General features: G+C 55.2%; 1 protein-coding gene across 1 annotated transcript; it reads right to left on the bottom strand.

Moving 5' to 3' along the window:
• On the bottom strand, positions 1 to 27,275 carry PRR12 (proline rich 12). The gene is made up of 14 exons (XM_022585065.3): positions 26,708 to 27,275; positions 25,087 to 25,199; positions 23,964 to 24,125; positions 20,572 to 23,879; positions 19,415 to 20,081; positions 17,099 to 17,505; positions 8,876 to 8,992; positions 8,492 to 8,625; positions 7,712 to 8,190; positions 3,401 to 3,526; positions 3,205 to 3,302; positions 1,338 to 1,484; positions 1,139 to 1,234; positions 1 to 976 (listed from the first exon to the last, which is right to left on the bottom strand). The coding sequence occupies exons 1-14, from the start codon at positions 26,791 to 26,793 to the stop codon at positions 830 to 832; spliced, it is 6,087 nt and encodes a 2,028-aa protein (XP_022440773.2). The 5' UTR covers positions 26,794 to 27,275; the 3' UTR covers positions 1 to 829.

The following is a 27,275-nucleotide window of genomic DNA, read 5'->3' on the forward strand; positions in this document are numbered from 1 at the left end:
TGTTTGCCATCGGGTTTTTGTTTGGCTGGTTGTGTGTACACAGTGTATACAAGTTGAGTTGTACAGAAGCCCAAGAAAGAGCAAGAGACAAAGGGTGGTGGGGAGATGGAAGCAGAGGGGTTAGAGAGAGGGAGGAGGGGAGAAGAGACCGATAAAAAATAGAACCACATCCAGATGACAATGGGATGGGGGCGAGGGGGGGGGGCAGACACAGACAAATCGCAGTAGAAAAGGAGTGGGAGGGGCAAAGAGAGGGGACCCTTCTCCCCCCTCCACCTCCCCAGCCCCCTGCCCTAGGTATCTACAATAAATAAGATTAAAAATAATTAACAAGATGTGTTTTCCCCCTCCCACCCGACACCAAATGCCCTGGGGAAGGAATGGCCTTTAGCAAAGATCTTGGCCTGTGAGGGGGGGATTGGGGGGAAGGGGTCCCCCAGCTCTCCGAAGCCGCCCCGCCCCCCTCAACCATACATAGACTTTTCCTATACATTATGTACAAGGTGGAGGGGGCTGGGGCTATGCCATGGAGGGGGGATTGGGGCAAGGTGGGGGAGGGAAACCGTTACTAAATAGACATTTATACATATATATAAATAATTTCTCTGTACACCGGACAGTGGGAGGAATGGGAGGGAGTGGAGAGGGCTTGGGAGATGGGGGGAGTCGAACTTTGAACCCTGTCCTGTGGGGGCAGCATGGACACACCCTGACCAATGACCCCCCCACCCCACCCCAGCGATGGGGCCCAGGGGTTAGCTCCTGAGGGCACAGTTCTGTCCCAATTCTCGGTTTATGGAGGAGGTGCCCCCCCCAAGCCAGGGTGGGGTCACCCACAGCGGCTGTGGGCCTGTGCTTGGGCCAGCAGGTCACTGAAGGAGTCAAAGAGCTGTTCCAGCCATGGCTGGTTCCGCATGCACTGCTGGACCACCTCCTCTTGGCCCAGGTCCTCAGCGCCGCCCTCGATGGCCAGGGTCTGCAGGGGGGTTAAACATGGAGCTGGGGTGGGAGGAGGCTGGGGGCCTAGGGATCAGTGTCCCAGGGAGAGGGGGGCTGGGAGCTGGACTCCTGGGTCCAGGGGGGAGCCTGCGATGGCTTGAATCCCAGGGTGACCCGTGCGGGGCGTGGGTGGGCTCACCTGGTCCCGGCAGCGCAGGAAGGTGTGGTACTTATAGTGGTGGAGTGAATGGTAGAGCGTGTAGTATCCCGACTTGTCCAGCTCAACCTTGAACTCCTGGGCAGGTGAAGCGGAGAAGCCTCAGCCTCCCCGCTCAGCGCCGGGCGGCCCCTCCCCCGCGCCCCGCCCCCGGCCCCGCCCCTCCCGGGCTCCGCCGCACCTGGGCTCTGACCACGCTCCTCTTGAGCTTGCTGAGCGTCTTGCGGTTGTAGGGCTCCCCGGCCGGCCGCAGACGCACGGCCCCCTCCTCTGGGGAACCCTCCCCACTCTGCTCCACTTGCAGCTGGGGGAACGTGTGCAGGGCGTCCTGCGGGAATCCGAGGGGTCAGGGGGACCTCCCTGGACCCGCACACCCCAGACCCACCCCCCAGTTCTCAGATCCCATGTGATCAGACGCCTCAGTTTCCCCCAGGAAACTGCAGATCAGGAAAGACACTTGGAAGTCTCGGTTTCCTCAAAGGCCAGGGGAAGCCTAGGCCTGTCTGGTGACCCTTACAATGTGTTTTGTGGCCCGGCCCAAGATTCTCCGAGACACCTAACATCCTGCCCAGGATTCTAGAGCCACCATCACCTCCTACAAAAATTCTAAGAGTCAGCCTGAAATCCAGAATCCCTAGAGCCAGGCTAACGTCCATCCCAGAATTACAATACCAGACCCATATTCCACCCCACAATGCTCAGACCTATCCTAATGTTCTACAGTGGAATTCTTTTTTTTTGGGGGGGGGGGGTGGTGGCGCACGACGCGGCTTGTGGGATCCTAGTTCGCCGACCAGGGATCAAACCCGCACCCTCGGCATTGAAAGTGTGGAGTCCTAACCACTGGACCACCAAGTAATTCCCATTACAGTGGAATTCCTAACTCCAGCGTAATATCCTACCCCCCTTCTCAGAGCCAGATGAACAGTCAATCCCAAGATTCTCAGAGGCATCCTAACATCCCACGAAGAATTCCAGAACCAGATTAACGTTTTATCCCATGTTTTCATAGTCAGACTAACATCCCAGCAAGAATTTTCAGAGCTGGCCTAAAATCCATTCCAGAATTCTGAGCCATCCTAATATTTTACCCCCCCTCCCGCTCCGGTTCTCAGCACCACATTAACATCCCCATCAGAATTCTCAAAACCAAATTAATGTTCTCTCCCAGAATTCTCGGAGCCACTGTGATATCCCATCCCAGAAGGGAAATTACATAGATGACTTCGGATTCGAGCCTGAGATTCGAAGAGCCTGAATTACGTCGACAGAGAAGCCATCAGAATCCACTCAACGGGGACTTCCCTGGTGGCGCAGTGGTTAAGAATCCACCTGCCAATGCAGGGGACACGGGTTTGAGCCCTGGTCCAGGAAGATCCCACATGCCGCAGAGCAACTAAGCCCGTGCGCCACAACTACTGAGCCTGCGCTCTAGAGCCCGTGAGCCACAACTACCGAGCCCGCGCACCACAACTATTGAAGCCCGCACACCTAGAGCCCGTGCTCTCCAACGAGAAGCCACCGCAATGAGAAGCTCGCGAGCCACAACGAAGAGTAGCCCCAGCTCGCCGCAACTAGAGAAAGCCCGCATGCAGCAACGAAGACCCAACACAGCCAAAAATAAATAAATAAAATAAATTTATTAAAAAAATAAAAACTCTATTCTAAAAAAAAAAAAAAAAATCCACTCAACGCTCTGCCCCAGAGCGAGCCCTGGGTCCAGGCCCTAGTCCACCTTTTGTCCCCAAACTTGTACTCCACAACCACACTCTGCTGGGCCTGCCTAGCAGCCCATCTCAGACCCTGACAATGACCCCGCCGCGCAATCCCAGCTCGCCTCCATCTGTGCTTGCAGGACTGCTGGGAACCCAGAGACTGCCTCCAGACAGCCCGGCCTCCACTACTCTCCTGGCCAAGCCCGACCCTTCCAACGATCGCCCTTCCAGGGCCTGATGCTCTGGGGACCAGCGCAGTGGCTGACATGCACATGTCTCCTCTGTGCCTGAGCTCTGGGCCCCAGATGCCGCAGGCCAAGCCCCCCCAAGCACCTGCAGGGCTGGGCTCAGCGACAGCCGCTTTAGGACTTTCTTCTTGTGCTCATTCAGGAGGCCATCGATCTTCCGCATGGGCGGGAGATACAGCTCGTCTGAAAGGCGAGACAGGGTGTCAGAAGAGATGCAGCCTCACGATGTATGGGAGGCAAAGGAGGGGTAGGGGGCTCTGGGCCCCCAAGCCTCTGCTCACCATGTGTGTCCTCCAGGGCCTGGATCATATCCGGGTCGAGTGCCGTGCTCACCAGCATCTCCACATAGCTCCGGTACATCTCCCGCATCGCCCGGGTCTTCAGCAGACGCCCAGGTACTGCCCGCTCTGGGGGAAGAAAGGGAGACATGGCCCATCATTCCAACTTTCTCCAAGGCCGCCTGTGTGGCACACAGTATTCTAAGCTCCAGGACCAGGAGAGAAATCCCTACCCTCAGTGAGGTCCACGTCCACTGGGGAAGACTCCCCAACACCAGGACAATATACTCTAACGGTGAATCACAGGTACCGTAATGAGCTCAGCCTGGCAAGTCAGGGAAGGCTATTAAAGGTCACACACACGTTGAGCCTTGAGTGACAGGAAAGAGTATTCCAGGCCGGTGACCACTGTGTTTGACTAGTTTAGTGTAGCTTCAGTAAAGTCTAAAGAAGCAGCAGAGTTGGTTTCCAAACCAGTGAATCAAGTCTGAGAGATGAGTTGGTTTCCAAACCAGTGAATCAGGTCTGAGAGATCAGATCACAAAAGGCAAGACTGAGGAAGGAGATGGGAGCTGAGACTGCACAAGTCAGGGCAGGCCAGACCATGTGAGGCCTCTGAGATGAGGTAGAAAGGGGAGAGCCTTTTTTAGGGAGGGGTACTAGGGAGCCATGGGAGAGCTATGAGCAGGGACGGGCGAAGGTAAGAGGAGAGAGACCACTCCAAGGCCAGGGGATGGATCAGAGGGATGAGACCAGAGGCCAGGGCAATGGACCAGATGAGAAAGGATGAGGCTGGGCCAGGGCTGGAGGATCAGGATACATAGATTGAGGGGCAGGAGGGCCAGCATCTGAGCTAGGGCTGTGGGAAGGAGCAGAGGGGATGGGGGCAGTCAGGGCCGGAGGGGTAGGGCTGGGGGCTTCCTTGCAGCAGAGGTGAGGGAGGGTCTGGCCTGGTGACTTGGTTGCCAGTGGGGCTGTGTCCGAGATAGAGAAGCTAGGACCAGCTCGGTGGGTCTGGAAGGAGGGAGTTGCTGGGGCGTAGGCCTGGAAGGTGGCAGGGAGAAGAAATGAGTCTGAGGCTCACGGAATTTGTGGGAGCTTGCCAAGTGAGAGATATGGAACGCCAAGCAATGAGGCCAAGGACGGGACTCTTTTTTTTTTTTTGGTCCGTGCCACGTGGCTTGGGGGATCGTAGTACCCTGACCAGGGATCAAACACAGGCCCTGGCAGTGAAAGCACTGAGTTCTAACTACTGGACCACCAGGGAATTCTCCAAGGATGGGACTGGAGGGACAGCCACCAGAAACTCAAGAAGGAGCATCAGGGATAAAAGAGAAGCAGGAGGGCCACGTGTGGGAAGACCCCAAAACATCCTTTAGGAAAAGGCACGAGAAATGTCCACTTGATTTACCCACATGGACGGTCCTTGCTGACAGCTGTTTCAAGAGGCCAGAGTGACCATTTAGCCGTGGGAGTCAGACCCCATCAAGCCTCTGCCTGAACCCTCCTAAGGCTCCTGTCTCACTCATGATAAAATCCTGCCAGTGGGGCCACAAAGCCCCAGGACCCTTGTCTCTCCAAGCTGTGCTCCTGTTCCTTCTCTGGCCTCACTTCCTCCAGCCGCTGGCCTCTTTCCTGATCCTCAGATATACCCAGTCCATAACGTTCTCTCTCCTAAAGTCACACCACCCCAACCCTGTTGCATTTGGCTCTCTGCTCCAATGTCACTTCCAGAAGCCTTCTGCAACTCCCCCTTCCCCCGCAAATATCACCCAGGATCCTGCCTGGATCCTCTTTACCGGATTTATTTTTCTCTACTGCCTTTAATCCGACCCAGCCTTACACTGATGACTTTTCATATTGTTTTGTGTTCTATTACATAACATATTTATCTGATTAACTCCCCCACTGAGACTGTAAGCTCCCACGAGGATACATGTTTTTGTCTTTTCTGTTTACTGCTGGAACCCTCAGTTCATGGCACATAGTATGTGCTCAATTAACACCTGCAGAAAGGGGCTGAGGAAGCCAGATGAGAGTGGACTAAAGGAAGGGGGAGAGGGAACATCACTGCAGCCTCTTTCTAGAACTTTCATTGTGCATCTAAGAAAGGAGAGACATCAGGTTCTAGCACATGGAGGATCATCAGTCTTGGACCAGCAGGAGGACTGGTTCTGAGACCTCCTGGTCTGGGCAGAACCTTCAGGGCATCCAGACGTTGAGTCAGGCTCATCCTGCCCAGGAGGGGCTCCTGGTCAAATGGGGTGAACAGAGAGAGACCCAGGACCAAAGAAAGATACTGACCCTTGGTGGGGGAATTGCTTCCCTAAGAGTGCAGAGTTTTGTTTCTCCCATTTCATAGGCTCAGAAAATTCTGGGCTGTCCACATATGTTCATAGCAGCATCAGCCAAAAAAGTGGAGACAACCCAAATGTCCATCAAGCTAGTCCATGGATAAACAAAATGTGGCATATCCAAGCAATGGAATAGTATTCAGCCATAAAAAGGAATGAAGTACTGCAAACAACTATGTATAATAATAAGTAAGCTACAAGAATATATTGTACAGCATAGGAAACATAGCTAATATTTTATAAGAACCTTAAATGGAATATAATCTATAAATATATTGAATCACTATGGTGTACACCTGAAACTAATATATTGTAAATCAACTATACTTCAATTAGAAAAAAAAAATGAAGTACTGATACACACCACAACATGGATGAACCTCAAAAACATTATGCTAAGCAAAGATGCCAGTCCCAAAGGACTGCACACTGTACGTATGATATCCCTTAGGTGAAATGTCCAAAATGGTCAAATCTATAGAAATAGTAAATTACTGGTTGCTTAGGGATGAGGGTGGGGAGAAAGGGGAGTGATGGCCAAAGGAAGCAGGGTCTCCTTTTGGGGTGATGAAAATGTTCTAAACTTGACTGCCAGGTAGATGCACAACTCTGACTATACTAAAAGCCAGAGGACTATGGGTTTTAATTAGGTGAGCTACGTGGTATGTGAATTAGAGCTATAAACTTGTTGAAGAAAAAGAAAAAGAACCTGCAAACCTGGGCCTTTTGTAAAGCTCCTCCCTTGCCAGCACCTTCCCCTGACTCAGCATTAACTGCTTCCACCTGGCCAGATTGAGCCAACTGCCCAGTTAAAAGACTACATTTCCCAGGCTCCCTTGCAGTTAGCTGTGGCCAGGTGACTAGTTCTGGCCAATGCGATAAGAGAAGATAGGATGTGGGCCATTCCCAGATCTGACACTTAATCAGAACTTCCCAACTTCATCAGGGCTTTGATGAAAAGATAATTCCGACTCTCTCATTTGACTAGCCTCTGTTACAACAGCTATCCCTGCACTACACCTGAAAGAGTATGTGACCTTGAGCAAGTCATGTCACCTCCCAGGGCCTCAGATTTCTCATCTTTAAAATGAGGATTAAAAAAATAAATAAAAAAAACAAAAAAACCCGAAAAATATAATAAAAAATAAAATGAGGATCATTTTACAGCACCTACCTCACAGGGTTTATGTAAAGATAAAATAAGCCAATGTGTAACATGCTTAAAATGATGCCTGGTACTTAGTAAGCACTCAATAAAAGTCAGCTGTTATAGTTATTTTACATATGTGTACATATATTGTTGTTGTTGTTACTGTCACCATAAACCAGACATCATTCTAAGCAATGGAGCTCCCACCTGGTGCCCACTACAGGCTAGTACCCTCCTATGTGCTTTTCTGTGAATACCCATTTTTACTTTATTATACAGGTGAGGTCACTGAGGTGTAAAGAGGTGTTGCCCCTTTCCTGGAGTCACCCAAGGAGTCACAGGGAACACCACTATGTCTGGGTCCCCACAATAGATGCGGGTCACCAATCCTCCTCAGCCCTCAGAAACTGCCTATTCTGAGACAGAACGGTGCAGTGTTGAAGAACAGAACGCGATGCTCCACCGGCTGCATTCCAACTCAGGTGGGATGTCACATCCCAGCTGTGCTGCATTCTCTTGGTGTCTCAGTCTCCTCACCTGTATTTGAGGATAATATTGGTATCTACTTCCTAGGACCACAGTGAAAACTCAAACAAGTTAACATCTATGAAGAACTTACAAGACAGCCTGTCACGTGGTTAGGTGCCATACAGCTGTTAGCTACTGCTATTACTTTTAACTTACTTATTACTACAGTGACTGTTTGCTGATGCTACCTGGAGCCCTCTGGATAGCCCCCATCCATGCCTCCTTCTGAAAGCCACAGAGTCGCCTCCCTACCACCAGCCCCACGGCTGCCGATGGCCTTACCATCCTCACTGGGAGCCCCGGGGGATGACTCTGAGTCCGAAGAGCTGCCTGGTGGGCCCCCGCCCACCGAGGCGTTGCCTGCCGCCTCCTTCAGCCACTTCTTCCTCTTCTTGGGGGGCGGCTCAGCCTTCACCTTGGTGGGCCGGGACTTGGGTAGCCGTGAGGTGGCGGGCTGTCCTGTGGTGAGGCTCCGATCTGGCCGAATCTGCCGGCCACCCGTGCCCCGCTCACCCCGCAGTGGCCGTTCCCCACGCGTTGCCCTCTCTTTCTCCTTCTCTTTCTCCTTCTCCATGGGCCGAGGCAGGGATGGCTTCTCAGGGGCAGGGGGCTCAGGCACGGCCGTCTCAGTTGTCTGCTCTGGGGGCTTCTCGGATGTCGTCTTGTCAGGGGTCTCGGGCTTAGGAGGTGGTGCCAGGGCCTTGGGGGGAGGTGCAGAGCTGCCCCCAGCAGATGCGGGGCCCTTGGCCTGACCAGAGCGTCTGGAAGGGGACATAGATGGGACTGCAGTCAGCACCCCCTGAAACCCAAATTCTCCTCCTTGGGGTACCCCCGCCCCCGCCGCCTAGCCCACAGCTCTAAGCACAGAATTTTGCTGAGCTGGTCTCTGTCCCCCTCTCTCTGGGGGCCCCACTCTCTGGGTCTCTGCACCCCTTCCCCGACTCTGTTTCTAAGCATTGTGTACTTTAAAATGGTTAATTTTATGTTATGTAAATTTCCTTGTATGATTCACCCCATGCCTGTTGGCCCTGCCCACCACCTGGCCCCCGGCCCCCATGGTACCTGACAGGCACTGGGGGCCGGTGCCAGGGTTTCCGAGCACAGACCCTCACGTAATCCTTCTTGTTGACGTTTTCCAGAAACTTGACGTAAAGGCGCTGGTACCGGTTTTTGGCGTCCCCAAAATACCCCAAATACTACGGAGGAAAAGAAGCACATGAGGAACTCCTTCCTCCGCCCCAGCTAGGCAGCCCAACACCCAAGACTCCCACCCCTGCCCTGGCCCACCATGGCAACCACCCAGAGCCTGCCGGGAGGTGGAGACCCCCCGCCCCCGGACACATCTTGGACCCAAGGTGAATCCGAATCGTGTGAGGGGGACAGCGGCTTCCACACACCCCACACACCCAGGGCCCCTCAAGCCCTCGCTCCCCTCTGCAGGCTCACATTACTGGTGGCACAAAACTGCCGCTGCCCGTCTTTGATCTCCGGAGTGAATTTCTGCAGCAGTGCCTTCTGGACTCGCCAGATGGGTGGAGGCTCACGCCCCGTCTGCAACGCCAGCTGAGGAGGGGCACAGTAAGGCCCGCAGGGTCAACCCCCATGCCTGCCCTTCCCAACCCCAATTCCTGGCCCTCTGTCCTCCCTCTACACCCCCTTAGAGAAAAGGCATCATCATTAACAAGCATCAGCGAACTTCCAGCTGACAGGTATCTTCTGGCTGTCTGAGGTTCTTAGATTTGGGGATGCAAAGCTTCCTCAACTTACCATGGGGTTCCATCCCAATAAACCCATCGTAAGTTGAACATATCCTAAATCAAAAATGCACTGAATACCCCTAAAGACATCATAGCTTAGCCCAGCCTACCTTAAACGTGCTCAGAACACTTACATTAGCCTGCAGTTGGGCAAAGTCATCTAAAACAAAGCCCATCTTTAAAATAAAGTATGGAGTATCTCATGTAATTTATTGAATACTGTACTGAAAGTAAAAAACAGAACGGTTGTCTGGGGACAGGAGGGTTGTAAGTGTATCAGTTGTTTACCCTTGCGATTAACTGCGTGGCTGACCAGGAGCTGGTGGCTTGCTGCTCGCTGCCAGTGCCCAGCATCACAAGAGAGTATCGTAGCGCATATCACTAGCCCAGGAAAAGAACAAAACTCAAATTTCAAATGCGTATCGCTTTTGCACCATCATAAAGTTTAAAAATCCTAAACTGAACCATCAAGGAACCGTCTATACTCTCAATCAGGCTGTTCATGCTGTTGGTTTTTTGGTTTTTTTTTTTTTAAATTTTACTGAAGTATAGTTGATTTACAATGTTGTGTTAATTTCTGCTGTATAGCAAAATGACTCAGTTATACATATATATATTCTTTTTCATATTCTTTTCCAGTGTTGTTTATCACAGGATATTAACTATATCTATATCTGACTATATAGACTATAGACTATATCTATATCTGACTATATTGACTATATCTATATCTATATGTTTATCACAGGATATTGACTATATCACAGTTCACTGTGCTACACAGTATAGTATAGTATAGTATGTATAGTATAGTATACAGTATAGACCTTGCTGTTTATCCATCCTATATATACTAATTTGCATCTGCTAATCCCAAACTCCCAATCCTTCCCTCCCCACCGGCTCCTCGCCCTTGGCAACCACAAGTCTGTTCTCTACGTCTGTGAGTCTGTTCCTGTTTCGTGGATACGTTCATTTGTGTCGTATTTTAGATTCCTGATATGAGTGACATCATGTGGCATTTATCTTTCTCTTTCTGACTTACTTCGCTTAGTATGATCATCTCTAGGTCCATCCATGTTGCTGCCAATAGGCCATTCATTCTGGGCTACAAGGTTTTAGTCATTATAGCTATACAGTGTGATGGTACAAGCCATCCGCATGACTCAAAGAAATGACAAAATCTGAGCACTCATCCACCCACCATCTTCTAGATACAGTGTTGGGCCCCACAGTTTGGCGGTGAACGAGATCGACAAAGCCTTTCTTGGGGTCTTCATTACAGAGGTAATAAGACAGACAAGCAAATAAACAGAACAGGGTGAGGTTGTGGCTTGTGCTAAGAATAAACAGGTGATGGGTTACCTGAGACCATTTATTTCATCAGCCTGTCCACAGCAGGGCAGGACAGTGACACAAAGGCTCCCCGATCTCAACTTCCCTCAGCACACTCAGACCCCCATCCCCACCCCAAGGCTTGTGTGCCCCAGCTGGGCACCGGGAACCAAAGGATGTCAGAACCAGCATCTGATCTCAGGGAGTAAGGGGACTAGCAGGGGACCAGACACAGGCACAAAAAAATAACAGCACAAGTAATAAATGTGCTAACAGCAGGTGCCCCAGAAGCCTAGAAGAAGGACTCTGGACTCAATCTGAATCCAAGAATGCTTCCTCGAAGAAGTGATACCTAAATGAGTCCAGGAAGGACTGTATCTTCCGTGAGGGGGTTGGGTGATGACCAGGGACTGCCAGGTAAAGTGTGTGACAGCTATGGCTCTAGAAAAAAGCAACTGACAGGCACAGATAAGTAAATAATAAGAACATAGTGGGAAATATGCACTGAGCTTTGTGATAACCCAGAGATGAATGAGGGACAAGCCCTTGCATTTAAAGAATCCATAGTTGGGACTTCCCTGGTGGTCCAGTGGTTAAGAATCCGCCTTCCAGTGCAGGGGATGCAGGTTCGATCCCTGGTAGAGGAATTAAGATCCCACATGCTGCGGGGCAACTAAGCCCGCATGCCCCAACTACTGAGCCCGCACGCCACAACCAGAGAGGAGCCTGAGCGCAGTAACGAAAGATCCTACATGCCGCAACTAAGACCCTATGCAGCCAAAAGTAAATTAAATATTTTAAAAAAATAAATAAGTAAAATAAAGAACCCATAGTCAAGTGATAAACAGGATTCAGGTAACTCCAACTAACTGATCATGGCTGCCCTGAGCACTAGGCTCAGCAGGAGCAAGTGCTGGGATCAATTAGTGATGTCTGCCACCTGCAGCAGCTGCAGTACTGGAGCCTGAGTGCCGAGTACTGGCGATCTATTCTTGGTTTTTGGTCAAATGCTTCTATATCCACAATTTTTCATATCCTGCAGATCAGCCAGGGGAACAGAAAGGAGTTAGAATAACCTGATGAAAATGAGGTCCAGAAAGGTTCTTGGCTGAAATTTCACTGGACGAGAGTGAGGCAGGGTGAGACAGGGATATGGGCATGTCAATCCCAAGTGCCTTCCTCCAGGATACCATGGTTCTCAATCCTCCCTCCTGGCTCCTCAGGGAACCAGGTCAGAGGCCCAAGGATTGAAAAGTCCGTTTCAAATCCTTTTCAAGAACTGAAAAGCTCATTTACATATCCTGCCCTGCTCCAAAACCTTCCAGGGCCCCCAGTGCAGATTCCACAGCCTGGCATAGAGACTTTGCCTCAGTCTCCTTTCCTTTCTCCTACCCCTGCCCAGCAGGTCATCCAGACCCTCAAAGCTCAGCAGACAAGCCCCAGACTTTCTGACCTCCAGGTTTCTGCACATGCAGGGCCCCCCACTAGGGGTGTCTTTTTCCCTCTCACTGTGGATATAATGTTCCCTGTTCCAGTTCTCAGAAGTTTCTGAAAAATCCATCAGAGCACCCCCTCCCCCAAGCCAGGGGAGGGCACCCCCTCCTCTGTCTCTTCCCACTGCCGATCTTCCTCCTCTAAGGATCCAGCTGTTTCTCCAGCTGGACGTGGGGCCCTTGACTCACCACATCCCAAGTGGGCTTGGCTTCTTTCCCCAAACCACTCTTCCTCCCAGGATCCCCACTATCCACCAGTCATCAGGCCCTGGCATCATCATCCTTGCCTGCTCCCCAACCAGGGTCACTTAGTCCCAAAGCCACGTCTTTCCTGCCTCTCCTCATGTCAATCATGTCACCGACCACACCCACTTCCACTTGGTGGGAAGTTGCCCCACCCATAACACCCATTCAGTGGAAGCCACAGCTGATTGGAGGAGACCTGACAAGGGGTAGCCAATCAACAGGCATAACACGAACCCCATCCTGACCCAAAATGCTGTGCTGGGCCAATCAGATTCTCTTCTGGGAATCTGAATTGTGACAAGCTGAGACAAGGGCAGTAAGTAGCAGGATGTAAGTAAGCTAGAAGCACCCAGCCTGGTGTTAAGGAGAAGGCTGCAGGATCAGACACAGGGGAGTCAGTGTAACAGAACTAAGGCAGTGGACAGACTGTCATCAGGACTGAGAACTTCCCCAGCCACCTCCCTGCTGGCCAGGGCCCTCGAAGCAGCCAGATAACCCAGAGCAGATTCTCAAGCAGGCACCCACTGATCTCACCACAGAATGGTCTGGACCCTGCCCACCTGCCCAGGCTCGGCGCTCACTGTCCAGTCACTCAACCCCTTGCATCTCTCCCTACCCATCACATAAACATGCCTCACCACAGGGCTTTTGCACAGACTGTTCTCTCTGCATGACCCGCTCTCCCCATACTTTTCTCCATCCAACAAACTTATATGCTCAGAATTTACATCCTGATAAACCTTCCACATCTCCAAGGACTGGGAGTTAATATTATCACTCCCATTTTCCAGGTGGGGAGGCTGAAGCAGAGAGGGGGCTAACCCTACACTGTCCAATTCAGCAGCCCCTCCCCATATGTGCCTCTTGAGCATTTAAAATGAGCTCATTTGCATCAACATGTTCTATGAGTGTAAAATACACACTGGATTTCAAAGACTTGGTAGGCAAGAGAGAAGATAAAACATCTCATTAACTTTTTCTACATTGACCACATGTTAAAATGACATTTTAGACATGCTGAGTTAAAGAAAATACATCCCTACAACTAACCTCACTCATCTTTTAATTTTTCAAAAGTGTGGATGCAAGAACGTTTAAAATGCTGTACATGGCTCATATGATGTTTCTATCAGGCTGCCATTGTTCTAGAACAAACTATGACCTGTGGCCCATTTTTGTAGAGCTATGAGCTAAGAATGGTTTCTACATTTCTAAAGGAGTGTGAAAAAGCAAAACAAAACAAAAAACAAAAACCCAAGATTACATGATAGAGACCATACGTAGCTTGCAAAGCCTAAAATATTTACCATCTGGCCCTTTACAAGAAAAAAAAGTTTGCCAAACTCTGCGCTAGAGATCTGCCCAAGATCACTGAATAATAGAAACAAAGTTTATAGAGCACTTTCTGCGTGCCACCCACAGTCAGAGTACTGGACAAGCCGTAAAGCCTGAGTGCCCACGTTGTACGAAGGGGGTACTAACAGCATCAGCCCCCATTTTACAGATGAGGAAACTGAGGCTCAGGAAGGGTCAACACCAGTCCAGCTCGGAAGTGGCAGAGATTCAAGCCAATCAGATTAACGCCAAAGCTGGGCCCATAATAACCATGCTGCCAGCCTGCCCTGACTCCTGACACACGAATGAGTCCTCATCTGCCTGAGTGGCTCAATCCTGGGGCTGTGAGTCCCCCATCAGAACACATACTCGTGTTGTATTTTAAGCATCTGAGTCCTTGCCTGGCCCCCTCCCCTGCCCCATGCCAGCTGGGAGGTGGTATCAGATGGCCCTGGCTCTAATCCTGGCTTGGCACCCATCAGCCAAATGATTCCCTCTCCCGGAACGTGAACTTCCTCATCTGTAAACTGGGGACGGTCAGGGTCCCCACCCCAGAGCCCTGTTCATTTGGCCCAGTGCTGGGCGCCCAGCAGCACTACCAATGTTTGGTGGAATATACACAGAGAGTGGCTGACTCTGGTGCTGAGAGCGTGGGCTCCCAGGGCCAGTAGAACTGGGTGTGGGTCCCAAGCTGTGAAAGCCTGGAAAGCCCACTTTAATCCTCTGAGCCTCAGTTCCCTTCTCTGTAAAAGGGGGATAGTAATCCCTATAAAGAAAGGAGATTACAAAGATAAAACTTGCAGGTGGTGGCGAAGGTTTGCACAACAAAGTGAATATACTTAATGCCACTGAACTGTACACTTAAAAATAGTTAAAATGATAAACTGCGTGACATGTATCGGTTACCATGATTAAACTAAATTCTGAATATGATGTGCCCCAAATCCTATCCCCTGAAAGCTGGTAGCCGTTCCTGTCACTGCCGTTCGTTTGACCCCTCCCTCGCCTGTTCCGGACTGATGGCCAAAGAGCCTCAGAAGTCTTGAAGTTAAAATGAAATAACGTACACAGGGCACCAGCAGAGAGAGTACAACTATGAGGGAGAAGGGAGGGTTAGCCAGGGAGGGATACGGAGACTCAAGGCATTGGGATTGTTCTGGTAGCTGGCTGAGGAGTGGAGAAGTAAGCCTTCACTTTACCATTCTGCTTTGACAACTTACATATCTCTTGTGAATGTTCTCTTCTATCATATCATACTGCGAAGATGACAAAGTAACAATGAAAAGATACAGTCTGGGATTGGGAATGGTGAGCTGGGGCGGACAGCACAGAATGTGACAGGGTGGAAAGCAAGCAGAACCAACCAGGAGGTGATAATGGCGAAAGCTGAGTGATGGATACACACAGCCCCGTTACTGTATTTGCTCTACTTTTCCCACAATAAAATAGATTGAAGGGACTTCCCAGGTGGTCCAGTGGTTAAGACTCCGTGCTCCCAACGCAGGGGGCCCAGGTTCGATCCCTGGTCAGGGAACTAGATCCCACATGCCGCAACTAAGAGCTCACATGCCGCAACTAAAAAAAAGATCCTGCATGCCACAACGAAGATCCTGCGTGCCGCAACTAAGACCTGGCGCAGCCAAATAATAAATAAATAAAATATTTTTTAAAAAATAGATTGAAAATAACATAGGAAAAAGCACACTAAGTTCCTCTCGCAAAACACACTTAATAATGAAGTATAATAGGGAATTTCCTGGCGGTCCAGTGGTTAGGACTTGGCACTCTCACTGCCACGGTCCTGGGTTCAATCCCTGATTGGAGAACTAAGATCCCACGAGCTGCGAGCTACGGCCAAGCTAAAAGTATAATAATATGCACTATCTTTATAATGAATTCACCCCACAATTTTTTCATCTGTAACTTAGAAGAAACAACACCCAAGATGAAATTAAACACGTTAGGGCTTCCCTGGTGGCGCAATGGTTAAGAATCTGCCTGCCAATGCAGGGGACACGGGTTCTAGCCCTGGTCCAGGAAGATCCCACATGCCGCAGAGCAACTAAGCCTGTGCACCACAACTGTTGAGCCTGTGCTCTAGAGCCTGTGCTCCGCAACAAGAGAAGCCACCGCAATGAGAAGCCCGCGCACCGCAACGAAGAGCAGCCCCCGCTCACCACAACTAGAGAAAGCCCGCACGCAGCAACAAAGACCCAACGCAGCCAAAAATAAATAAAATAAATTTTAAAATGGTCCACATCAAAAAAGAAAAAAAAATCTTTAAAAAAAAGAAAGAAATTAAACGTGTTAACATACATCCAAGACCAAACATGGTTCCTGCCCCCTAGTTGCTACCCAGTCAGTGACAGTAACTAACACGAAGAATGGCCTTAGCCCTTGGCGTCACCATCAAGGTGATAATAGCTTGCTGACCTACTGAGTACTCGCTCTACCTCATGCCCTGTGAGCCCTACCGAGTACTCGCTCTACCTCATGCCCTGTGAGAAACACTACACGGGCGTCTCATGTCACCTACCCTTGTCAAGCACTTATATCAATCCTCTGATCCAACTACCTGTCCAATGAACAAAGTACAGCAAAGGTCAGTACACTTTTTCCGCAACAGGACAGACAAGAAATATTTTTGGCTTTGTGGATCAGCTAAGCTCTGTTGCAACTACCCCACTCTGCTAGTGGACGGGGAAAGCAGCCATAGCTGATATGTAAATGAGTGGGTGGGGCTATGTGCCAATAAAACTTTATTTATAAGAACAGGCAGGGGGCTGGAGGGGGGTGGGGGGGGCATAGTGTGCCCACCCCTGTGTAGAATAACTGGAAGTAGTAAATGCGCTGGTGCACGTAAAGTGTTTGTTTTTTTTCGGCCACACCGCATGGCATGAAGGATCTTAGTTCCCTGACCAGGGATCGAACCCGTGTCCCCTGCAGTGGAAGCGTGGATTCTTAACCACTGGACCGCTAGGGAGGTCCCAACATAAAGTGTTTAAGATGTGGCCTGACACACAAGCATTCCCAAACCACTGGCTACTACATCTGCACGTTGTATGTGTGCCTTTTCATAGGTATGTCACGTCAATACCTCAGCTTTCCACCTACAAGGCACAAGTTGCCTTTAAAGCACCCCTTGGCTTGTGTTAGAAGTTCCCTAAGATCAGGCCCTCCTCATCGGCTTTGTCCCTTAGTATAACCCTAGCACCCACAGCAAAAATACCTGCAATAAATGCTAACAATGGGTTTACCTTATTTATCGGTGACACACACACACACCCAAATAACATCTCAGAAGCGTGCAAATCCTCTGCGGGGGTCCAGCTGGCCTCCTCTATCAGCCCCATGACTGTCAACTCAGGAGGATCAGATGGGCTGCCTCAGCCATCACTGTACCTGCAGCCCCCAGCACCGGGCCTGTCATCCAACAGGCGTTCGATAAACGCTCCAGTGACCAAAGCATTGGGCCCAGTTGTCCGACACGACAGGAGACTCACCTTGAGGGAAGGGATGTCCTCGGCGCGGATGACAAACTCGTCGCGCTCCCGGAAGATGCCCTCCCCGCCGCTCTCGCCAGCCTCCTCGTCCGTTTCCCCGCACACAGCCGCGGTCTCCTGCTTCTTGGCCAGGTGCAGGGGCCGGGCGTCCGGCGGCTCGGGGTCGTCGGGGGACGGGGCGGCAGGCTCCTCCGAAGGGGGGGGGGCAGGGGTTGCGGTGGGCAGGGGCGGCGGGGCAGGCGGCGAGGGCAGGGCCGGTGGGACTGGCACGGGCGGTGGGGTCGGCGAGCTGGGCGTGGGGGCCACCAGAGGGGGTGGCGAGGGCAGGGCCGGCGGTGGGGGCGGCGGCTGGGGTGTCGGGGCAGGGGGCGGCGAGGGTGGGGGCTTCTCCTCCAGCAGCGGGGGCTCTGGGGGCGAGACGGGCATCAGGGCTGGAGCCCGCTCAACCCCGAGCCCCCAGACCTGTTTATCTGCTTCTAGTGAAAGGCCTCCCAGTCTATTCTGGGGGGTCTCAACACAGCCCTCTTCCCGTCCTGCACCCCAACATCCCTCCTGACCAAACTGAGCTCTTCACCTAGCATCCATTTCTGCCCCCAATCCCCCTCCAACTCCACTTTTTATTCCTCTTCTGCTGACCTTCCTCCTCCTGCAAAGCTCCTGTCTGACCCCTCCCTGACCTTCAATACCCACCCCTGTCCCCAGACACCTACCAGAAACCCAGGACCCTTTAACTTCTCTCTCCAAGGTCCTAATAAACTTTCCTACCCAGACATGCCGCTCTGGTCCTCCCCATCTTTCCCCAGCCTCCAAAGACCCCCTTTGTGTCTCAGTGCAGCTCTGCATCCCAGTACCATTGCTCAGTGTCCCCACCGCAATGGCCAGGAGGCCTCTCTGGTCCCATCAACAAGCCCCTCTGCTCCCCAGTCTAGTGCCTACAAAGCTCCTGGCCCTGCCCTACCTCCTAGTCCCCAAATACCATTCACCATCCCATCACCTCTTCTCTTGTCCCTGAATGTCCCTCCCTGTGCCAACAGCCCCTCTGCCCCTTATTGCCACTCAGCTCCCCAGTCGCCACTGTGCCACACCTGACTCCCTCCCTGAGACCCCTTCCCAGCCCCAGTGGCTACTCTAAGCCCCTGAAACTGTCTCCCAACCACAATGTCCATTTTAGTCCTGAAATGTCTCTTTGCTGCTTTGGAGCCCCAGTCTGACGCTTACCTCCCATTCCTCAATGTTCCTCCCAATTCCTCAACCACTCCTGTGCTTCTACCTCCTCTTTTCCCGCTCAGAGGTCTCAAACTCCTCCACCCAAGCTCTCCCCTTTCCTTTCCTCAGCCTGCTCTCCACTCTCGGGATCGGCAACACCCTCTCCTTCCTGCTATGCTAACTCCCCGTGAGATTTTGTAACATTCCTCCTCTAACGCCTTGAGATCTTCTGACTCCCCAGACTGCTTTTGCTCCATCCCTGGGTCCTTCCAAGCTATGAGCCTTCCTGACCCTTCCAAGGCTCCCTCGCCCCCCCTCATGCTCTCTCCCGTTACGGCAGATCCAGGCACTCTGCTTAGCACCCTCCACTGTTTCTCATCTCTTCCCTGGTGCTTCCCTTCCGCCTCTAATTGTCTCACTCCCCACTGCCCATCTTTCTACCACCTTCCAGAAGACTTCATTCCTTAAGACTCCTGTGAGCTCCCAAGCCTCCTCATTAACTGCTCCAAATGCCTTCCTCCAAATGCCACCTCTTTCTTCCCCCAATGCCTCTGTTCCCCCCATCAAAGCCCCTCAAATTTTGTCCAACCCTCCTCTCAGAACAGAACACCATCCAGACCTGACTGTACCCCCAGCCTTTCCCGATGGCCCCCACCGAGATCTGACTAGTCATTGCTGAAACTAGTCACGTTTCTCTTTAAACAACCCTCCTAAGTCTCTCTCTGCCCCCCAGACCCTTTTCTGTCCTTTATTACACATCCCTAACTCCTAGAGCCCTTCTCAGGTCCCATGTCCCCCATCAGTTTTAAAAGCTCTCTCCATCCCTGTCACCCACCTGTCCCCATCACTTATAGCCTGCCCTGTCCCCCAGTGTTCTCCACTGCCCACCTTCGGGCCCCCACCAGTCCACTTAGCACCTGTGGGCGGATTAGAAAAAGATGCCCCTTTCTCAAAAGGCTTGCCCTCAAGTAACAGGTTACCCTCCACGAACAGGCATATCTCTATCAGTCATCTGCACTGTGAACAGTGCCTGATCTACACAACTAGACCTGGTGACCTGAATGTCGGGAAACCCCTGCCCCGCCCCCAGACCATCTTCCCAGAGCTCACCAGGTGTGCCACTGCTGCTGGCACTGGGGAGCCCCGGGAGAGGGGGTGGCCCGGGGACTGCAGCCTCAGTAGCCAGGGGGGGCCCATCCGCAGTGGAGGTGTCCTTAGGCCCAGCCAGTGGCGGGTCATCGAGGGCGGAGATGGCCGAGGAGATGCTCTCCTGCAGGTCCCGGTTCTTGGCGACAGAGTCTTCCTCGTCCGACGAGAAGGAGGGCAGGGTCTCGAGGTTCCGTTTCAGCTCCTCGTCCAGCCGTTTGCAGGGCGAAGGGCAGCCGAGCCCCAACCCCTCACTCTCAGCGGCCTCCAGCGCACCCCCCAGCCCGAAGGCGCCGGCGGGTGGGGGCTGTGGCACGGCAGGCGCGGCGGGGGGCTGGGGAGGCAGGCCCCGGGCTGGCACGGAGGGCGGCACACTCTTGGGGGGGCTGAGCGGGGGTGTCAGGCCAGCCTGGTAGAGCGGTGGATGGCGCTTGCCTGACTTCAGAAAGTCCAGGAACGAGGCCATGAAGCCGGACTTCATCTCGGGCTGCTTCTCCTCCACCTCCTTGATCTTGGCCTCGATCTTCTCCCGAGTGAGGCTGGAGTCCAGGCTGTTGTGGTCAACTCCTGACACGGCATCGCCCGATGACGCTCCCAGACCCTCGCCGGCCTTGGGCACAGACAGCTTGATCTAGATATGGGGGCAGTGGGGAGTCAGGGCCCACAAGCCCAGGGCCCCAAGCCCCCTCCTCCCTCAGACCCAGGGGTCTGGGGCCCCAGCCCTCTCCCCAGTTAAGACCCTAAAGTTCAAATTCTCAGAGTGTCAGCCTGTAGAATCCTAGAATTCATGCCTGCGGACCCCTCTGCTCAGATTCCAGAATGACAGGACTGGGGTCCCTCCCTCATTACTCACGGACCCTCCTCCCACAAGACCCAGGAATCCAGGACCCCTGATGAATAGTCCTGCAGGATCTAGAACCTAAGAATACAAGCGCTAACCCCCGCCTCCCTGTAGACACAAGTTTCAATTCTCAGACCTCTGCAACAGTGGAACCCTGAAATTCCAGCCCTCGTATTCATTTCCTCGTGGGTGTTAGGAAAATAAACCACATCCCCTACTGTGCCCAAGAACCTCAAATGTGGTCCCAACCCTCCAGCGTCAGGGTTTCACTCCCCCTCACCTTCAGTGGTTTCAGGGGCTCCAGCCGAGGGCCCCCGGCCTCCTCGGCCTTCCTGCCTCGACCCCGGCCCCGGCCCCGGGGTTTCTTGGCCCCATCAGTAGGTGTGGAGGCCAAGGCTGGCCCAGCGGTGGTGGGGACCTCCAGTGGGCGAATCCGGGGTCTCCCCCGGGGCCGGGGAGGCCCATCACGCTTGGCCTTGGTGGGCTTGCGGCCACGGCGCCGGGGGCCATCGGGGCCTGGGTTGGGTGGACAGAAGTCAATGTCGCCCAGCGGTGAGAGCGCCGGACGGGAGCGGCAGCTGGACACCAGGTCAGGCAGGCGCCGGGGGTTGAGGCGGATGTCAGCAGGCACATCGGCCTTGTCCTCGTCGGCCTCGAACTCGTACTCCTGGGCGTACAGCTTTTTGGGCGTCTGGAAAGGCGGGTCACGGCGCCGCAGCAGGTGGAAGGAGGACGTCTTAAGCAGCTTCTTTGGCTTGGTAGAGCAGAAGATGGGCGAGGTCAGGCCTCCCTTGGGCTCCGAGGCAGGGGGTGGCGGCGGTGGGGGGGGAGGCGGGGGCGGGGGGGCCGCCTGGTGGGGCCCACTCTGGATCAGGCCCAGAGGCTCGGCGTTGACGGTGGAGGGCAGCTCAGGCGGCTTGCTGGGGTCCAGGCCCAGGCCTGGAGTCTCGGGACCGGCTCCGGACGCCCGACTAGGGCAGTAGGGCCCATAGGGATCATAGGCAGGGGGGCCCGGAGGCGGCCCAGGCCCCGCCTTGGGATCGCCCTCGTCCTCGTGTGGCCCAGCCTTTCCATAGTCATCTGCGGGGCCGCCGCCAAACATCTCCTCCATGGTGGGGAAGAAGCTGCGCTCCTCGTCTTGCAGCAGGGAGTCAGGGAAGCAGATGGAGGTGAGTGGCACAAAGCGGGGGGCCTTGGTGCCTTGTGGGCTAGGGCTGCGGTAGGCCCCCGAGGGATCCTTGCCCTCGGTGTTAGGTGGGCCCACACCAGTGTCACCAGGCCCAGGTGGCAGCGGCTCCAGGGCCCCAAGCAATTCTTGCATGGTGCCGGGTGGCTCCAGGCTCTCCTCAGGTCGCAGGCGGGGGCTGGGGGCACCCGGCTCCAGGCCATGGCCGCGGAGGTGGGCCTCGAGCTGGAGGGGCATGGGTGGTGGAGGTGGGGGGGGCGGAGGGGGAGGCTGGGGTGCCCCATCACGGGCGGCCGGCTCAAGGAGATGGACGCCAACTTTGGGAGCACTGGAAGAGGGGCTGGGAGCGTGGCTGAGGACCGAGGGGAGCAGCTGGGGGGGAGGGGGAGGCAGCACCAGTGGGAGGTCAGGGCCCCCGGCCTCTAGGAGGAGGCCGTGGGGGGCAGGCTGGGCAGACTGGGCCGTGGGAGTTGGGGGTGGAGGGCTCTTTTGGAGGAAGGCCCCCAGCTCCTTGGCACCTGCCCCATAGTGGACAACTGAGGTGGCCAGCCCCTCGGGGGTCTCGCCACCCCGTTCTGGCCCTTTCTTCTTCTCCTTCAGCCTCCCCAGGCCCAGCTCCAGGGCCGCCGTGGCACCCTCATCAAGGCTGGCGCTGGTACGGATGACGCTCTGCAGATGGTACCTCTGTGGGTCTTCCTTGGCCAGCTCGTAGGGTGTGCCCGGGGGACCCCCAGCCCCGCCACTCCCAAGTCCCTTGGAGGCATCCGCCGCCCCATCTTCGCCCACCAGGCCATCTGCCCCTGAGGTCCTCGGGGGGCTGGGCGCCTGCAGGAGGTGCTGGATGAGGAATTCTTCATCCTCGGTGCGCTCAGCGGGAGGCCCGCCGGGGCCCGCCAGCAGCTCTGAGCCATCCCCCTTGCCCTTGTAGCCACCTGCTCCAGCGGCATAGCTGCCGGCTCCTGGGGGTGCCAGGAATGGGGCCGAGGCCAGGACAGAGCTCAGGTATTTGCCAGGAGCCCCTGGAGAGCCAGCTCGAGGCGGGCGGCCGGGGGCCGGAGGCGACTGCAGCGGGCGGATGATGTGAGAAGGGCTGGCCTCTCCGCCACCCAGGGAGCTGGGCCCCCAACCGCCTCCATGGCCCGAGAGCGCTGGGGAATGGCCAGTACTGTAGCTGAGCGAGGGGCTGGCTGTGGGCAGCCCCTGGGAGTGGGCGGCTGGCCCTGGGTACGGCTCACCCTGCACCCCATATAGCTGCCCCTGCAGCTGGTCTGGGGAATAGCTCTGACATGTGGCTAGGCCAGGAGGTGGGGGACCACTAGGGGGCTGCTGGGGCCCACTTGAGTAGCTAGGGCCTTTGCTCAAGTCCTGCGCTTGACCCCCTCCAAACCCTTGCCCATAGGCCTGGGGTCCTAGAAGCCCTTGGGGCTGACCAGGGGAATAGGCCTGGCCTCCCGCCCCCCCAGCCCCAGAGGCCTTGCCAGTGGCGTAGGCTGCTGCTGGCCCACCCAGGCTCTGGCATTTGGGCGTGGCAGTCGAACGGGGTGGTGGGGGCCTGTTGGCACCGCCCGCAGCTGCCCCATAACCACCTTTGCCCGTCTTGTAACCAGGCGACTGAATGATGGGGCGGTAACCTCCACCGCCACCCGCCGCCCCACCTCCTCCAGCTGCCTCAGGGCCCGCAGCCCGGCCTGATGCCCCGGCCGTGGCTCCACTGGGCCCAGCCTTGCTAGGCTCGCCAGCGCCCGGGGAGGGCTCCCCACCGCCCAGGGGGCTGCAGGCCAAGTTGGCCCGGTGGCCCATGGAGGCGTAGCTGCCTCCGCAGCTCAGGTAGTGCTGGAGGGCATGGGCTGGTGGGGGGGGTGGCTGGGCACTGGCTGGCCGCTGGTAGTGCTTGATGACGGTGTCCTGGCGGGGCAGGGCCCGCTCGGGTGGCGGCGGGGCGGGGGCAGCACCCGAGAAGTTGTAGAGCTGGGGAGAGGATTGCTCGGCAGCAGCGGCAGCAGCAGCGGAAGAGGAAGCCAGCAGGTTGAACTGAGTTGGGAGATGGCGGGGAGGTGGGGGTGGATCTGGGGGGCCTGGGCGGTAAGGAGGGGTTTGGGCTGGGCCGAGACCAGCGGGCCCCAGGACACCACCCCCCGCCAGGCGCTCAAAGCCTAGCGAGGAGGGCACCGTGGGTGCCTGCGAGGGCTTCAGGTGCAGCACGTCATGAGGGGACAAGAGCCCATTAGCTGGGGGACTAAATGGGGGGTCCTGGAGGCTGAGGGAAGAGGGTACTGGGAAGGGGCGGCTGCCAAAGGAAGCCGGGTGCTGATAGGCCGACAGGGCAGAGGAGGGCGGAAAGGTGCTGGAACCCGGCAGGGCGCCTGAGATGAAGAGCTCCGTGGGGCCTGGCGTGTGCATGGCTGGGGATGAGGGAGGAGACCACAGGTCAGAGCTGACCACAAGCCAGCCCCACCCTGGCCCTCCTGGACTGGCAATGGCCTTACCTGTTTGCCAGGAAGGACTGCGGAATTGGGAGAGGAGAGAAGAGGCAGAGGGACCAGGCTGGGGGCCCCGGGACTCCAGGGCCGAGATGAGGTTCATGACGGAGGCGTCGGGCCCTGCTGAGCCTGCGTGATGGAGGCCGGTGTCGAAGAGTCCAGAGAGGCCTGGTGAGGGTTGGGGGGGGTAGAGTCAGCTAGGTGGGGGATAGGGCAAGGTTGAAAAGGAAAAGGAGCAGGCCAAAGGCAAGTTGGGTCAGGAAAAGGGGTTGGAGAGAGGGGGCAGATTCAAAGAGGAGAAAGGAGGCAGAAACAAGTTAAGGAAACAATAAGCAGGATAGGGTACGATGCAATCATAAGGGCAGGGAGCCCAGGAGGGGAAAAGTAGACAAAGGAGTAGAAAAATCCATACATGAAAAAAATGGGAGCAAAACACAGAGCGTCCGTATGGTCCAAGGGAGGCCAAAGGATTAGGCAATTCTAGCAAGGAAGGGGAAGGGATGGGATGACTGGAGCCACTGAGAAGAACCAGAGAACAAGTCAAAAGGGGTTGAGTCAAAGTGAGAGGATCCAGATTTAAAAAAAAAAAAGAGAGAGAGAGAGGAATAAAGGGAAGGAGCCAACCAAGAGGGACAACAGCCCCGTTGCTGATCCATCTAGGAAGGACAGCGGCAGGATCAAAGGAAGGGAACCAATCCGAGGCACCAGAGGCAGGGCCACAGGAAAAGAATAAGGCAGTGGGCAAATCTAAGGAAGAAAGGGGAGGTCCAAAGAATCGGAGCCAATCAGGAAGAAAGGGAATCAGGAAGAAAGAGTTCTGAGAACCAAGAAGATGAGCAGACCCAGAGGGAAGGGATTGGGGTGGGCTGGAGAGGCGGAAAAGCCTGGAAGAGAAGGTGGGATTTGGGGGCTGAGACGACGGGACCAATTGGAACAAAAGAGGCGGGGCCAGAAACAGGGGCAGACGAATCCGGCGTGAAATTAAGCAGCCTCAGAACAACCAATCAGAGGAGAAGTAGCAAGAGGCGGGCCAGGACGGAGAGCACGGCCAATTAGGAAGGTTGTAACTTTCAGCAGCCAATCATTTGCTTCGGAGGGAGGGCCAGGCGGGGCGGGACAGGGGCCGTACCTGCCGGGTGGTGGTTGGTGGCATAGCTTTGCAGTGGGTGGGGGGCCGCGTAGGCCTGGCGGTGTAAGATGTCCGTCTCGGGGTGCGAGGTCCTGGAGCTGCCATAGACCAAGCTGGGAGGAAGAAGGAGATGTTAGGGTATCCTCCGAAGCTACCCTCGGAGAAGGGAACTCAGCAAATCCCCTGGGGAGTTGGGGAGAATCTTCCAGCTGACTGGGGGCTATCCTAAGGAACCTTGGGCCCTAAAGGAAAGAAGACAAGGGAATCGGAGTGCCCAACTAAAGAGCCATAGAAATGGTCCCCACTCGAGCCCCAGTAAATAGAGCCCAGATAGCCTCACATTTACAAACACAGACATGCACAGGGAGGACACAGAGAGGGTGAAGAGCCAGAGAAAGTGCCTTAAGTTGAAAATGTGGACCCGCTTCCACAGCCCCCACCCCGCAGGTGACACAAGGCCCTGGGGCCAAGGGATGCCTCCTCTTCTTCAGACACATGGGAACACAGAGGCCCTGAACCTCAGGGGTGGTGCAAACCGACTCAGGAGCAGGAGGCAACTCTTCCCCAAAGGGCAGGGATGGGAGGTGGGCAGAGGATAGGACTCCTGCAAAGTACGAGGCACAAGTGTGCACATGAACACCGTCCATCCCCCCGGGTTGAGGTTCAAATGCATGGGGGCATGCAAAGCCAGGTCTGTGTGCAAACCAGTATCCAACTCACTGTGTGGAAAGATACAGAGCGAGGAGTCCCACATGGAGAATACTAACACACGTGGGGTCATGCCCAGCCAAGCTGGGAAACCCAGGTGTATAGGGGGAGGGGATTCGGGGGCAGGTGAAGAGTGAGGGTGTGACACAAACAGCAGGAAAGGGGCAGGTTCGCAGGTGAAAAGGCTGCCAGCTACATAACGCACTGGGCCCACGCTCACACACACAACCACACACCCGGGAAACAGCCTAATCTTCCTATGCAACGGCCCCAATCCATGGCCCAGACTCAAGAGGTCAAACACTCCACTCCTCGCCATCAACTAGGATTCTGTCTTTGAGGGTGGGGGAGCTCAAGGGGGCGTGTCTCAGATGCCAGGACCCCCACCTTACACAAAACCCCAGCTTAGGAAGGGGGCGGGGCCCCGTGCCCACTCAGCGCGCGGAATTTCTGGGGGGGGCCCCCGAGTAGCGCGGCCTCGCGCAGTCCCGGAACAATAGGACCTGAGGGGGGGCCGCGCCCCCCAGGTCTGCGTTCTAATTCTCTTTTCCTTCCCACCTTTGCAAGAGCAGAACCTAGGGCGCGAGGGGGAGGGGTCAGCAAACCGGGAATCCAAGGATGGGGGGAAATCCAGGCCTTGCTTCGCCAGTCCCTCCCACCTTCCCAAGGCCTTTCCGTCTGAAATTGTTTTGCACCCTCATTTTTCCGCGGCATCTCTCCCTTTGCATGCCGGAGCTGGCTTTGGCGGAGTTTGCAATTTGCAAACTGGGGCGGCGGCGTTGTTGCAAACCGAGGAAGGCCGCTCCCTTGCAAGCCGGAGGGGAGTTTGCGATGCACGCGTAGCCGGGCGGGCCCGGCCGGGCTGGGCCCCCACCCCTTGGCCCCTTCCTCCAGGCCACCCCCGGCTCCTTACCTAGCTTTCGCTGACCTCTCGTAACTCCATCCCGCCCCGGCGCCGAGCGGGTCCCCGAAGCCGGCGCTGGGGTAGTTCCTGTCCATGAATTGGCCGCGGTGGAAATTGGGGGGAGGGGGAGGGAGGGAGGGAGGGAGGGGGGCGCGCGCGCGCTCTCCTCCGCCGCCGCTCCCTCCGCTGTTGCTTTTTTTTCCCTTCCCTCTCTCCCTCTCTCCCTCTCTCTCTCCCTCTTTCTCTTTGCAGCCGCCGAAGGCCCGGGAAGGCCCCGGGCGGGGGAGGGAGGGGACAGGGGCGGAGGGGCGGAGGGCGGAGGGGCGGAGGGGCGGGCAAGGGAGGGGGTGCAGTCGACGAGCCAACGAAGGGGGAAGGGGGGGTTCCCCCTGGAGGGAAAGAGGGGGGAGGAGGGACCCCGCTGTCTCCGCCTTTGCCCCGGCGCTTGCAGGAGAGAAGGGGGGGCGCGCGCTCCGGAGGGGGCGTCCCGGGCGGCCCGGGGTGGGTGCGGGCCCTGGGTGCTCGCTCTATCGCCGCCGCCGCCGCCGCCTCCTCCTCCTCTGCGCTCACGGTGCAG

The sequence above is a fragment of the Delphinapterus leucas genome, chromosome 20 (genome assembly GCF_059928025.1).
Source record: "Delphinapterus leucas isolate spDelLeu-1000000601 "Yukka" chromosome 20, BTC_Dleu_Yukka2, whole genome shotgun sequence".
Taxonomy (NCBI): domain Eukaryota; kingdom Metazoa; phylum Chordata; class Mammalia; order Artiodactyla; family Monodontidae; genus Delphinapterus; species Delphinapterus leucas.

Excerpts from the sequence above, each read along its gene's own strand:
- PRR12 (XM_022585065.3), bottom strand. The coding sequence starts at position 26,793 with ATGGACAGGAACTACCCCAGCGCCGGCTTCGGGGACCCGCTCGGCGCC. Across the intron at positions 3,527-7,711 it reads CGGGGCTCCCAGTGAGGATG|AGCGGGCAGTACCTGGGCGT; the intron begins GTAAGGCCATCG and ends TTCTTCCCCCAG. Across the intron at positions 1,235-1,337 it reads GGAGCGTGGTCAGAGCCCAG|GAGTTCAAGGTTGAGCTGGA; the intron begins GTGCGGCGGAGC and ends TCACCTGCCCAG.